General features: G+C 47.1%; 1 protein-coding gene across 2 annotated transcripts in view; it reads right to left on the bottom strand.

The window, feature by feature from the left end:
* Nucleotides 1–14,675, bottom strand: part of myo5aa (myosin VAa) — a 47,981-nt gene that overhangs the window by 16,212 nt on the left and 17,094 nt on the right. For both annotated transcript variants that reach the window (XM_030764870.1, XM_030764869.1), the window contains exons 8-23: nucleotides 13,719–13,826; nucleotides 13,291–13,397; nucleotides 12,855–13,120; nucleotides 12,498–12,579; nucleotides 12,080–12,220; nucleotides 11,832–11,957; nucleotides 11,029–11,112; nucleotides 7,375–7,527; nucleotides 7,158–7,255; nucleotides 6,702–6,788; nucleotides 6,281–6,389; nucleotides 5,693–5,904; nucleotides 5,296–5,452; nucleotides 1,780–2,019; nucleotides 1,014–1,262; nucleotides 221–314 (exon numbers count right to left, since the gene is read on the bottom strand). In XM_030764870.1, the coding sequence (XP_030620730.1) occupies nucleotides 221–314; nucleotides 1,014–1,262; nucleotides 1,780–2,019; nucleotides 5,296–5,452; nucleotides 5,693–5,904; nucleotides 6,281–6,389; nucleotides 6,702–6,788; nucleotides 7,158–7,255; nucleotides 7,375–7,527; nucleotides 11,029–11,112; nucleotides 11,832–11,957; nucleotides 12,080–12,220; nucleotides 12,498–12,579; nucleotides 12,855–13,120; nucleotides 13,291–13,397; nucleotides 13,719–13,826 (2,313 nt within the window). The remainder of the gene's footprint in view (nucleotides 1–220; nucleotides 315–1,013; nucleotides 1,263–1,779; nucleotides 2,020–5,295; nucleotides 5,453–5,692; nucleotides 5,905–6,280; nucleotides 6,390–6,701; nucleotides 6,789–7,157; nucleotides 7,256–7,374; nucleotides 7,528–11,028; nucleotides 11,113–11,831; nucleotides 11,958–12,079; nucleotides 12,221–12,497; nucleotides 12,580–12,854; nucleotides 13,121–13,290; nucleotides 13,398–13,718; nucleotides 13,827–14,675) is intronic.

Consider the following 14,675-nt stretch of genomic DNA (forward strand, 5'->3'; position numbering starts at 1 on the left):
TTGTCATTTAACACACTGTATTAACATTTTCCTGCCTTAAAACACTGTGGGTTTAAATGTGTACCACACAGTTTGATATAAATGGATGTGCTGTTAGACCCCTGAGTGAGGTGTTAGCATATGAGGATGAGGAGTAGTGACAGAGGTTGGGGGGGGGGGCAGTTTTGGGAGGATTGGGCCTGTGTGTGAGTGTGTGTGGGTGGGTGCGGGGGGACGACACCTGTCATCTGCTGGCTCTGCTCCTGAATCAGCCGATTCAGATCCTCCTTCTCGCTCTTCAGCAGACCATTCTGCTCCTTCAGCTCCGACACCATCTGTCAGTCACACACACACACACACACACACACACACACACACAGCCAGCACACGCACGCACACACACGCGCGCACGCACACACACACACACACAAATGAGCAGTCAAGTTTGCTGAGTTGACGAATCCATGAAAAGGGCTTCAGAGAGCAGCGGACAGTTTGTCTGTAATGTCTCTGTTCTACTGTAAGCCTACTACTCACACATCTACTCTGGCTCTTCTCACCTGCCGCAGTGTAACAGCCCCTGTGACCTCCAAACATCAACACTCCACTGCTCCACCTTGGGCCCTGAATTGTGACATAGAATGTCTGGTATAGCTGGACCTTCTTATTATGATTTAAGAAATCAGGTTTAGGGTCTGGGAGGCTGAGAGAGGGGACTAACTAATCGTGGGCTTCTGACGCTAATGTCTGCCAGGAACAGGAGCTGAGGCTACAGGATCTCTGCATATTCAGGTTATGAACATATGAACACAACACAGAGACATGCAGACATACATCAGACACGTACATACACCCACACGCACACACACACACACACACACACACGTGCACGCACACACACACACACTTAAACGCACTTGCGCACATACATACAAACATGTGAGTACACACAGACAAGTGGCATACACACACGCACCTGCTCGCACAAGGGTGTGCACGCAGACAGACAGACAGACAGACACACACACATCCACCTGTTCCATCTCATCGCGGTAGGTCTCAGCCCAGTCTTCGATGGCTTTCTTTTCGTTCCGTGTGGTCTGCAGCTCCGTGCGCAGACGGGCCAGCTCCTCCTGAAGAGAGGTGATGCGGTTGGCGTTGTTTCTGGCCTCCTCCTCTGTTCCACGCAGACGCGACACTTCGCTGCGCAGACGCTCGCTCTCCACGGTGTACGTGCTCTCCAGCCCGCTCAGTTTCTCGCTCAGCACCCGGTTCTCCTTGTTCTGCAGAAGAACAGAGAACACACGGAACACAGAACGTCAGGTCAGCACCCTCAGGACACGTGCTTAACGTCCACAGCCCTCATGAGGCGTACGGCAGAGCCTTTGTTTTCTCACACACACACACACACCCACACACACACACACACACCCACGCCCACACACAGACAGTAACACAGAGCCTTCCACTGCAGCAGCGAAGGGAGACTGAGTCTTGTTTGCTGAGGTAATTTACTGCCCTCGTGCTGACGGGCACTGATAATTTGGGGGGTGGGGGCCACTGGATGCACCAGGTTTATGGTTATAGCTCCTGGTTGAAGGTCGCGGAGCGGAGCAACGTTCAGAAACACTGACGTCACTCTCTGCATGAGAAGATCACCATCACTTCCAGAGGGGATTTCTCTCCCTCACAATCACATTGTAACCACTTTTTGCACACTACATACAAGCCTTCATAACGAACACATGACCCTTGATCAGTTACGTGGTTGGTTAACTAAAGAGGCCAGGAGAGCTCTACCTGTTCGTCGATCCTTCTCTGCAGCTGCATGATCTTGTTCTCCATGCCGATGTTGAGTTTTTTGAAGTGCTCCACCGAGCGCGCCTCTATCTTCAGCTTCTTCAGCTCGCGCTTGGCGCGCATGCGCCTCACGCAGCACTGCAGGTACACGATGGCGGCCAGGGAGCGTTTGTACCACTGCCGCGCCAACCAGCCGCGCACCATCTTCTGAATGATGATCGCCTTGTGCTCGCGCAGAAGCTACGGAAACACAGGCACAGAGACGAAGGGTTAGAAGCACACAGGCACAGAGACAAAGGGTTAGAAGCACACAGGCACAGAGACAAAGGGTTAGAAACACACAGGCACAGAGACAAAGGGTTAGAAACACACAGGCACAGAGACAAAGGGTTAGAAACACACAGACACAGAGACAAAGGGTTAGAAACACAGACACAGAGACAAAGGGTTAGAAACACACAGGCACAGAGACAAAGGGTTAGAAACACAGACACAGAGACAAAGGGTTAGAAACACACAGACACAGAGACAAAGGGTTAGAAACACACAGACACAGAGAGGAAGGGTTAGAAACACAGGCACAGAGACAAAGGGTTAGAAACACACAGACACAGAGAGGAAGGGTTAGAAACACAGACACAGAGACAAAGGGTTAGAAACACACAGACACAGAGACAAAGGGTTAAAACACACAGACACAGAGACAAAGGGTTAGAAACAGACAGGCACAGAGAGGAAGGGTTAGAAACACACAGACACAGAGACAAAGGGTTAGAAACACACAGACACAGAGACAAAGGGTTAGAAACACACAGGCACAGAGACAAAGGGTTAGAAACACACAGACACAGAGACAAAGGGTTAGAAACACACAGGCACAGAGACAAAGGGTTAGAAACACACAGGCACAGAGACAAAGGGTTAGAAACACACAGACACAGAGACAAAGGGTTAGAAACACAGACACAGAGACAAAGGGTTAGAAACACACAGGCACAGAGACAAAGGGTTAGAAACACAGACACAGAGACAAAGGGTTAAAACACACAGACACAGAGACAAAGGGTTAAAACACACAGACACAGAGACAAAGGGTTAGAAACACAGGCACAGAGACAAAGGGTTAGAAACACACAGACACAGAGAGGAAGGGTTAGAAACACAAAGGGTTAGAAACACACAGACACAGAGACAAAGGGTTAGAAACACACAGACACAGAGACAAAGGGTTAGAAACACACAGGCACAGAGAGGAAGGGTTAGAAACACACAGACACAGAGACAAAGGGTTAGAAACACACAGGCACAGAGACAAAGGGTTAGAAACACAGACACAGAGACAAAGGGTTAGAAACACACAGGCACAGAGACAAAGGGTTAAAACACACAGACACAGAGACAAAGGGTTAGAAACACAGGCACAGAGACAAAGGGTTAGAAACACACAGACACAGAGAGGAAGGGTTAGAAACACAAAGGGTTAGAAACACACAGACACAGAGACAAAGGGTTAGAAACACACAGGCACAGAGACAAAGGGTTAGAAACACACAGACACAGAGACAAAGGGTTAGAAACACACAGGCACAGAGACAAAGGGTTAGAAACACACAGGCACAGAGACAAAGGGTTAGAAACACACAGGCACAGAGACAAAGGGTTAGAAACACAGACACAGAGACAAAGGGTTAGAAACACAGACACAGAGACAAAGGGTTAGAAACACACAGACACAGAGAGGAAGGGTTAGAAACACACAGACACAGAGACAAAGGGTTAGAAACAGACAGACACAGAGACAAAGGGTTAGAAACACACAGGCAAAGAGACAAAGGGTTAGAAACACACAGACACAGAGAGGAAGGGTTAGAAACACACAGACACAGAGACAAAGGGTTAGAAACAGACAGACACAGAGACAAAGGGTTAGAAACACACAGGCAAAGAGACAAAGGGTTAGAAACACACAGGCACAGAGAGGAAGGGTTAGAAACAGACACAGGAGAAGCAAGTAGAGGCAGAGGATGGAGTGTAAGGTGAGTCCGTTACAGGTTTTAAAAAAAGAGAGAGAGAGAGAATGTGTGGAGAGGTCCATGCAGACCTTTCTTCTCTGTGTCATTCTCATTCATTTCCCTTTCCCCTAATGACAGGATCAAAACTAACCAGTCACTCACAACTGAATGAGGGACGGAAAGGGCAAGAGAGAGAGAGAGGGAGAGAGAGAGGGAGAGAGAGAGAGAGAGAGAGAGAGAGAGAGAGAGAGAGAGAGAGAGAGAGAGAGAGAGAGAGAGAGAGAGAGGGGGGGGGGGGGGGGGGGGAGATTCAATGGAAACAGACCAGGGGAAATTCACAGTGAGAGAGAGAGACAGACAGAAAGACAGAGAGAGAGAGAAAAAAAGAGAGAAAGAGAGAGAGAAAGAAAAAGGGAGAGGGAGAGATTCAATGGAAACAGACCAAGGGAAATTCACAGCTGTCTCTGTCTGTCTGTGGGACAGTCCCTAAGTCAGGAGGAGCTGTGTGGTCACATGACCTCTTTCACTGCGTAAAGCCACAAACATGTTTCTACCACCATCCTCAAAGACCAGTCTCTCTCCCTCTCTTTGTCTCTCTCTTTCATAATGGACGCTGCTTCGCTTTTCTTGTTCTCTGGAACTAAACTCAGGCATGAGGATTCATCTGAGGTCTCAATGGTTCTGAAATTTATGAAGTATCTAAAATTAACTGCTCCAATAAGATCCTCACTATACGCATCTCTCCATTATAATACTTACAATGTCCATCACCACATAAACAGATATTTTTTTTCTCCTCATAAACAACACACGAGACAGAGTGAGAAAATACAGTCCCATGAACAGACACGTTTCTGTCACTTAGTATTTGCCAAATGGTATGGGTGGGTGTCTAGTTTCTACAAACCTGACTGCGGCTTGTGTTTCTTAGGGTGCATTGACAAGTGTGTGTGTGTGTGTGTATTTAAGTGTGTTTATGTGTGTGTATGTGTGTGTGTGTGTGTGTGTGTGTGTATGTGTGTGTGTGTGTGTGTGTGTGTGTGTTTATGTGTGTGTGTGTGTGTGTGTTTATGTGTGTGTGTGTGTGTGTGTGTGTGTGTTTATGTGTGTGTGTGTGTGTTTATGTGTGTGTGTGTGTGTGTGTTTATGTGTGTGTGTGTGTGTTTATGTGTGTGTGTGTGTGTGTGTTTATGTGTGTGTGTGTGTGTTTATGTGTGTGTGTGTGTGTGTGTGTGTGTGTTTATGTGTGTGTGTGTGTGTTTATGTGTGTTTGTGTGTGTGTGCGCGCGCGCGTGTGTGTGTGTGTTTATGTGTGTGTGTTTATGTGTGTGTGTTTATGTGTATGTGTGTGTGTTTATGTGTGTGTGTGTGCGCGTGTGTGTTTATGTGTGTGTGTGTGCGCGTGTGTGTTTATGTGTGTGTGTGTGCGCGTGTGTGTTTATGTGTGTGTGTGTGTGTGTGTGTGTGTGTGTGCGCGTGTGCGTGCTGTCTTTCGTATCCTTACTGCTTTGTAGTGCTGTCTGGCCATGTATGCCCGCAGGATGCACTGCATGGCCAGGGCAGCGGCCTGCATGCGCCTGTAACGCGTTCTCTGCACGTACATGCGCTGGTATTTCTGAATGATGATCGCCGCCCGGGTCCGGCGCAGGAACTTAGCCAGGCTGGAGACAGGAAACGGGAATGATTTAATCACTGGTCCGAGTCAGCTTCCGTTCATCATAGCGAATCATGATCTACAACAATGTTCCATTTATACCAAACCTACGAGCGGAGGCCCACCGCTAATGGATGATCAGCAGAGAATTTTCAGAGACGCGTTGTCTGTTGTCATGTCTCCGTACTCTGTTTTTGTTTGTTTGTTTTGTTTGATTATGTCAGACCTGGTATGTCAAAGGCCTTACCAGCGGGCCTGGTAACCGCGGACGTGTCTCTGGATGGTGATGGCGGCGTTCTTCATGCGCAGGTACTTCTTGCGGGCCAGCCAGCAGCGGATCGTCTTCTGGATGCGGATGCAGGCGGCACGCAGCTTGTCGGCTCGCAGTTTCTCCAGGTAGGCCACCTGGCCGGCTCTGAAGAAGATCTTGGTTTTGCCAAACTGGTACTTGTCTGGGTCCTGGGGAGATTCAAAAGTGGAAAAATTTCACAGGGGGGGGGGGGGGGGGGGGGGGGGAGTGTCTGAATGCATCTGAGTCCTTAAGTCACACATCTGTCTCTGCAGTATCAGACTCTTCTAGATCCTTCTAGAGCTTCACAGGTTACATAGCTTTAGACTTTACCATCTGAACTAAGGGAAGAAACAGTGCTAGTGAGGCTGAGTTCAAGATCTTACAAGACATTTTCCAGGAGTCGTGAATAAACCATAAAAGAAAATCAGTGGGATTCCTCAGTTTGATCTTCAGCCAATTAGATCTGTCCTGGTTTTCTCTTGCAGTTATCAGTACAAACCATCACACACAGCGACACTAAAACCACGACGTTTTTGTGCCTACCTGCACCAGTTTCTCCAGAACGTTCTTGCACGTGAGTTTCTTGTCCGTCAGGACGTCCTTCTGCTTCATGAGCACCCGATAACGACTGAAAAACTCCTGATAGGTCCACCTGACACAAACGCAGCACTGACTTCAGATCAGCGTGTCTCGCGTTCTCCCGGTCTCATTTAACAACAGTCACTCTGAGCAGCACAACTGAGTCAGAACGTTTGTGGCTAATGTCTGTATGTCTGTCTGTCAAAGGCATCGGATGAGCCAATTGCTGTGAGGCTGCGTAGCTAGTCTGTGTACTGAATGATGTAAACATATGCCTGATGTGTGGGTTAGGACTGACGGTGACCGGACGGAAGTGTAGAGTGTTTTGTAAATACACAGGTGAACAGTGCAGTAACGGCTGTGTGTTAAACTGCGTGCGCTGTACCTGGACGGGAAGCCCGCGGCCGAGATGCGGATCGTTTCCAGGACCCCGCAGGCCCTGAGCTGCTGGACTGCCCTCTTTGGGTCAAATCTGGAGAAGATAAAAAAAAAAAAAAAAAAAAAAAAAAAAAAAAAAAAAAACCCAAACCAAAACACAAGAGTATAATTCCATCTCAGAACACTTGATTCGTGAACAGAAAAACATGTCTGCGTGTTTATTCAATTCCTGTTTGACCTCGTATGATTTAAACGGAAATCAATTCTGGCTTGGAATAAATAACACAATCATTTTGGAAAATCGAGTATAGTTTCAAATCCGTCCTGACGGGACAAAGAGAGACTTGACCTTTAACCCCTGCCTCTCGAGAAGCTGAAAAATAAATCACTTAATCTGAGAGCCGAAGGCCGCAGCACGGGAGGGGGGGGGGTGGGGGGTGGGGGGGGGGGGTCGTCCGCTTACGTGAAGGGGTATTTGAAGTCGTTGGGTTTAATGCAGCGAACATAGTGAGGAGTAGTTGCATTCAGCGTCTCCATAAGAAGCTGGAGGGAGTTCCGGAACTGGGGGGCAGAAGGAGACAGACCAGAGGAACGTTTCAGCGCAAGCCGGCTTTTTTTTTTTTTTTTTCGCACATTTAACAACTTAGCCCGCGTCGAGAGCCAAACCCGTCCCTGCTCACCTGCAGGCCGACGGTTTTCTTGTGCTCCTTGCTGGTCTGGTTGGGTCGGCTCTTGTCCGGTTTGACGCTGAGGCGCGTGCGCCCCCCCGTGGGGGCTCCGGTCGGACTGGTGGCTTTCTCCTCATCTTGGAACAGCTCCACCAGCAGGTCAAACTGCACAGCCAGCGAAGAACAGTCACACACTAAATAAAACAGCACACAGGTCTCTGCGCTTTCCACCGCTCTGCCAGCGTGACCGACAGTAGAGTGAGCACAGATGGACTGTCACGGTTACCGAAATGATTTCAGTCAAGGAGAACAAGCCGTTATGGATCGTCTTGACTGATGTGTGACCGAGTAACTGGATAAAATTCCGTTAGTATAAGGATTTACTGATATTTTCAGTTCCAAATCAAACTCTCAATCGGGAAGGCATGCGGTTCAAGGTACTTCTAATAAAAGTAAACAGCGGTGTCTGTTGAGAGAAACCTGAAGGCCAAACATGTGCCCCTCAGGTCATCTTTGTCGTCATGGTTACGCGTTAGAGCCCTGGAGGAAGCTAATGCTAATTAACATGCAATGGGGAAGAGTTTGGTAAGAGGGCTCTTCAGGGACTCATTAAAACTCAGACCAGTTAAGCAGTTGTCTTTGCTAAACGCCAAATGATTGGATCAGCAGAACATTTTTTTCCTTTTTTTTTTTCTTCTAAAGCAGAAAGCAGCAGCAGCAGCAGCAACTACATGCTGAGGGAGCAAATGCTGAACCACACACTCACACACATACACAAACCTATTAGCATCTCTCTCTCTCACACACATACACAAACCTATTAGCATCTCTCTCTCTCTCTCTCTCTCTCTCTCACACACGCTCATGCGCGTGCGCGCACGCACACACACACACACACACACACATACACACACACACTCTCTCTCTCTCTCTCTCACATGCGGGCAGATACATGCACTCTCTTCAACACAGCCACTCTCTCTCTCTCTCACACACACACTTCTTCTTGAACACACACACACTCTCCCTCCCCCACACACACACACCCTCTCACGTGCGTGCACACACACAAACACTCTCTCTCTCACATATACACGCTTATGCATACACTCGCTCTCTCTCTCACACACACACACACCCCCCCCCCCGTTCCCCTCATCCACCATGCACCTGTTTTCTCCAGCCAGGGGTGAGACCGTGATGATGCAGAGGAACAGGATGGTGTGGGTTAGAGGGAACACACAGGAGGAGGGATGGAAAGGGTGATAAAGAGAGAGGAGAAAACAAGGAGGGCGGCATTACAGGAGAATGCACAGTTTTACCTTCTGCAGGGGTACAGGTTGTCATGAAGGGACACAACACACACACACAGACAACACAAATGATGAGAAAAGAAACAAAAACATTAAGAAAACAGAAAACCAGAACATACTCACTCATACATTATATACATCTGAAATGAATGTATATAATGCCAAAACTACACATGATGCATAACTAAATACCCCCACCCCCCCCACCCCAACTTGAGTGCGACCAGCTAAAAGCAACCAGGCTACGCTACGATCCGTAAAGCTGCAAGATAAATGTGAATTGCACAGGGTGCCGTCCTCCACCACTAAGACACAGACCTGTTCTCACTAAACAAAGATAACCCAGGAGCCTGTAGATTACGGTGTGTAAACAGACAGATGTTGGGGAAATGAAGCTCAGGTGAACCTCAGGGACAAATGGAAAGAGGTAAAAAAACAAAACAAAACAAAAAAAAACAGTGCGCTGAATGGTTACATGTCTCATGGCTGGCAGTGTTTCTATTCCCATTTCAATGTGTGTCACAGCAAAACAACAACATACAAATAAAAGGTCAAGCTCAAACATTTACAAATTTACAGTTAATAAAGAGAATCTGACACTGCAGGCTTCCTTTGGCCTCTGTGAGCCTTTATGTGCTGATTACTGCAACTTTACGTTACAGATCTGGGATCAGTTCTACAAAGACTCTTATGATGGTGAGGACAAGTGTTAGGCTCCAGGAAAGCTGTTCCTAGATAAGAAGCCAGGGACTAAGACGATCTTTTTGCCTACATTACCATCCCAAGATTATTATAAAAGCGTTAATTGCCTTGTAAAAATGTTGATAAAGCCAAGCTACTGCTGACAACGAGAGAGAGAGAGAATTTCTGCATTATTAATAGTAAGGGTTGTTATGGGTTAGCGTAGAGTTGTTTTCGCCCTTACCCAAAGATAGTTATTTCCATCCTCTATGATTTAAAAAAAAACAAAAAAAAAAACACACACAGAAACGAGAGAGGATCACCAGAACAGAGTCAGAAGACCTTTCATTTTCAAACCAGGTTTGTTTTTTCTTTCTTTTCAAAGAGATACGTTTTTTCCCCCCCTCACACACACAGACACTCACACGTTCTCTCCATTTAAAGTATTTCATTCATCCATAAACATTTAAGCACGTGCTTTATGACAGGGCTTAAAGAGAGCTGGTGGATTATTTTTTTTCTATACCTAAATAGATCCAAAAGATCAACATTAACAGCCATTCACAAACAAGGGGAGGACAGATACACAAAAGAAAGTAAATGAATAGTGTTTGATGGCTGAGTGGTACTATATGCGATGGGACATGACTCACTCGCTGAAGTCACTGTAAAAAAAACAAAAAACAGGAGTTTAAATAGGGTTTGTCCGCGTATCGCTAACACGGGGCCTAACATACAACCAGTGTCGTTTGCCAGTCGCGAGTGAGGGGGCAGTTCTTAGCCAGTTGTGTGTAAAAGTTTAAGCCTTGTCTCTGTGTCTTTAACTTATATACTAATGGTGGTAGCAACGTTAAGTTCCACACCCAAAGGAATGACAGATTTCGTCCTGCATCTTGCCAGAACACAGCTGCGACTGGAGCTACGTACCCTGAGAATGTGAAAAAAAAAAAAAAAACTGCAGCTCTTCCCCTCCAAGGCAAATCTGTGCAACGGGCGAAAACAGCAGGGCTCTGTCTGGGCTGGTTTGTAACTCTAAAGATTATTACACCACTCTCTGAATACCATTACATCTGCTACGGGGGGGGGGGGGGGAACTTTTGCTTTCGCTGTCTTAAAATATTAATTTCAGCAACTAATTCTGATTCTCGAAGGGATGGCGGCTCAGCTCTGTGCACGAGGTTGTGGCCGGTGAAGAGCAGAGAGGAACCGTACCATCCCAGGCTGCAGGGGCAGTAATGCTGACATGGGCTTATGTCCTGCTGTCTGCAGGGCCCAGCTGCTGGGAATGAGCCTGACGCAGAGACATGAATCAACCAGCAGATGGCGCTACTCTCTTTGACCTCACCCACATTTCCCTTCTCCTGCTTCTATTTTTTTAAGGTCATATCTTAAAAAAAAAAAAAAAAAAAAATCCTCTTAGACCATTCCATAAAATGCTTTCATGGCCTCTCCAAGGGACGGTTGTTATAACCCCCCCCCCCCCCCCCCAACTCTGGAATAACGCAATATCTAATATTCTCCACAAGACACAGGCATTTACCCTCCTCAGTGTCTCCTGTCTCTCTCTTCACTGCAAGTCTAAACGGAAACGTGCGTTACAGACGTGGCGGGGACTGGGCGTGGCACTATGGGTGTGGAGGGGACTGGGCGTGGCACTATGGGTGTGACCCACCTTGCTGGCCTTCAGTACGTTTATCTGCTCCTCGTTCACCGTGTCTTTGTTTTTCTCCAGGAATCCTTCGCACTGGTACTCCACCTAGACAGAGACGGCACACGGTCATGCAGAGGGCAGTAACACACTCTGACTCACGGGTCATGAACGCTGGACGGAGAGCCGGTCGACCTTCAGTGTTCACTCTGAGGTCCAGCTAAGGTCTTTCTGTTTGCCTGTCAGAGCGTCTGAAACCCTGGAACTCAAGGCATTTGGAATATAGGAAAATACGCCTGGAAAAACCGACGTGCTTAACACAAGCAACTGCAGTCAGAGCACACACACAAGTGTTACTGCTTCTACAGAGAGAGACGCTTTTTTTGTTGTTTGTTTGTATAAGGGTTAGACATGTGTGTGCTCTTGTGCCACACTCTTACTCTCTCCCACCCTCTCTGTCCCCCCCCCAGGGGGAAACCTGACACTGGGGCTAAAACTGGACAACGTAAAATGGGATCAGCTTAAATTGTATCTCAATAAGTCATAGGTGTGATTTACTCAAAATCAGACAAACAGACAGCAGAGCCAACCAGAGCTCACACCTGCAGGCTCACTGCTGACCCTCATCAAACACACAGTGTCTGAGTATAAGGATAACTGGGTTTCTTTCCTTTTTTTTCCTTTTCTTTTTTTTTACAGCACACAAGCATACTCTTTTATATATGTAACTTGCCTTTTCAGAGAAGATAAACTATGTAAAAAAAAAAAAAAAAAAAAAAGGGTGTGTGTCTAAGAGCAGAGAGTATGAAGGAGGGGACAGTAGGTACCTTATCAGCAAAGTGCTGAATGATGAATGCTTTGTTGGACATGCGCGGTTTTTCAAACAGAGCACACGTCTTCAGATGGGTGTTATACAACTTCTGGGCCCAGGAGTCGTCTGAGCCCTTGGGCATCTGGATGGAAGAAAGGGTAAAATCAAGTCAAATCAAGGTCAATGTGGAGAGAAGCAGATATACAGATGGACAGACAGGCAGACAGACAGCAGGTCTGATGTAAGTGGAGACAGGGAACATACCCTGCACTCCTCATCCAGGAGGTCCAAGATTCCCATTTTGGCTTCAATCAGGTTTATACAGGGCTGATTGTCATAGAAGTCAATGAGGGTCCAGGGAATCTGCTCCTTCATGTATTCCTCCTGTTCCAGTTTGAAAACATGCTAGAAAGAGAAAGGAGAGAGAGAGAGAGAGAGAGAGAGAGAGAGAGAGCAAGAGAGAGAGAGAGAGAGAGAGAGAGAGAGATCTGCACCCAACATTCCAGTCTGCCTGAGAGAGAGACAGCTCTTGTGTAGTTCTCTCTTATCAATACACAAGGCATGAACCGAGTGAGTGAGGCGTGATTAATGGCAATAAAATCTCGATGGCTATTGTTCTGCCCATACCGCTGGCACATGTACAAACACACACTGACTGTAAGAGGAGCAAAAGTGCACTCACCATGTTAAACTGCTGCTGGAGTTTCTCATTGGCATAATTAATACAAAACTGCTCAAAGCTGTTTATCTCAAACGTTTCAAACCTGGTAAATAAAGACACACACACACACACAGACACACCACGTAAAAAAAACCCCCAAAAAACAACTTAACCCAATGTAAGCTTCAGAGAAAATGATTCATCACTACCCAAGGTAGTCTATCAAAATTCTTTTGTTGTGTTTTTCTAGGAGAAAATTGACTAATTTTGTGATCGTTACTACGATAAAAAAACAAATCTGGAAACACACAGAGGACACATATTAAGCAGGGCTAAACGAGGGGCCCCTGCCCAGCGGGATTATGGGACGACACGCACCCGTAAATGTCCAGAACGCCGATGAAAGAGTGCTGTTTGACGGCGGAGTGCAGGGCTTTGTTGACGTGGTCGACGATCCAGTTGAAGAGCTTGGCGTAGATGTGTTTGGAGAGGGCGTCTCTGGCGTTGATGGCCTGCAGTTTGGGGATGGTCTTGATGTACGTCTCCGTGGCCGTCTTCAGCTTCTTATGACACAGCCAGTGAGACATGTCCTGGTACGTCACACCCATCAGCTCGCAGAACACCGTCAGGTGGCTGTTGTTGGGCTGGACCAGGAAAAACGAGACTGTAAAACAACCGGCGAACCTCCAGCATCTCACGGTCACGTCACCCAATGTGTTACCAGATGGATCAGAGGGGTTAGAGCCAGTCTCCACGTTCACGTTCACGACGTCAAAAGAGTCGTGTGATCTGCAGAGGTAACGGCAAAACTCACCGGAATGACGCTGCTGTCGGAATCTCTGTCTTTAATTTCCACGTTGCCGAGATGAAGGATAGCAGCCAGAACTTGGAAGAGTCCCATTTGATACGATTCATTGATTCCTTAGGAAGAAAACGAGGAAAGTCATAAAATGCACAGCAAGCAACGGTTTCGCTGCCGCGGAGAAAATTCACGAGAGGGCATATCAGCTCTGAGCTAAAAGCCTTCACAAAGAACAAAGAGGCTGGAATCGAGACATGTTTTACAGCACAGGTAAACACGACCACACGAGTTAACACAGACATGTCTCCACGACACAAATATAAGTCAAGCCATCTTAAAGAAAACTGCAGGGCATGGACTTAACAAACAAGCTCGAACACACACGCCAGTGGAACATCCAAATACACAGCCCGGCCCGGCCCGAGTCTGGGGTGCCTTACCCAGCAGTGTGAATGCATTTCTGGTCGTAGACATTTCCTTGGCATCATCCACACCGTCGATGACGGGGTTTCGTCCCTGCTTGGTGTAATGGAAGTCATCTGCACTGCCTGTGAGAGAAAGAAATAAACCCCAACAGCACACAATATGCATATGAACTTTTGTATATGAATTCAGATATCAAAGATGCAGACCATAATACCATAATATAACTATAATTATAACACACTGTAATGGTAGATTCTCTGTGTATATCCGTAAAATTTTGAGACCAGTAGTGTGACAGTTGGTCTGCTCATTAGAGATGGTGTGAGATTCATCCAAGCTCATTCTTTCATTCTCCTAATGGGAATTCAGATGTGAAGCTAGAGCTAATTAAATTGAAACGGTTTGATTCAAGAGTCAGTGTCTGTTTAAACGATTCAGGACCTCAAAAAAAAAAAAAAGGAAAGAAAGAAATACAAGCTTTCTTCTGATATTTAAGGAAACATGCCCAGTTGCTTGGCAACAGAGACCTGATTGTGTGGCAATAACCTCCAACACCCCCACCATGCACACACACGCGCACACACACCCCCCCACCCTCAACACACATGCACATGCACATACACACTACCACCATTAATAGGGCGCCAGTTGGGCAGGAAGTCAGCTGAGTAGGCAGACAGTGAGAGGGGACACAGTGCCAACAGTGTTTGGTGTGTGTGAGTGTGTGTAGGAGAGAGGGGGAGAGGGAAAGAGAAAGAGAAAGAGAGAGAGAGAGAGAGAGAGAGAGAGAGAGAGAGAGAGAGAGAGAGAGAGAGAGAGAGAGAGAGAGAGAGAGAGACACCTGCACAGCCTGACACTCAGTGGGACTGCTCTGATACCCAGTGGCCATGCTGGGCCAACATGAACACACTCGCTAATCAAACACTAGGGCAAGACAGACATTTAACTACACACACACGCTTGTTTTGCTT

This window comes from Chanos chanos, chromosome 2, assembly GCF_902362185.1.
Source record: "Chanos chanos chromosome 2, fChaCha1.1, whole genome shotgun sequence".
Lineage (NCBI taxonomy): Eukaryota > Metazoa > Chordata > Actinopteri > Gonorynchiformes > Chanidae > Chanos > Chanos chanos.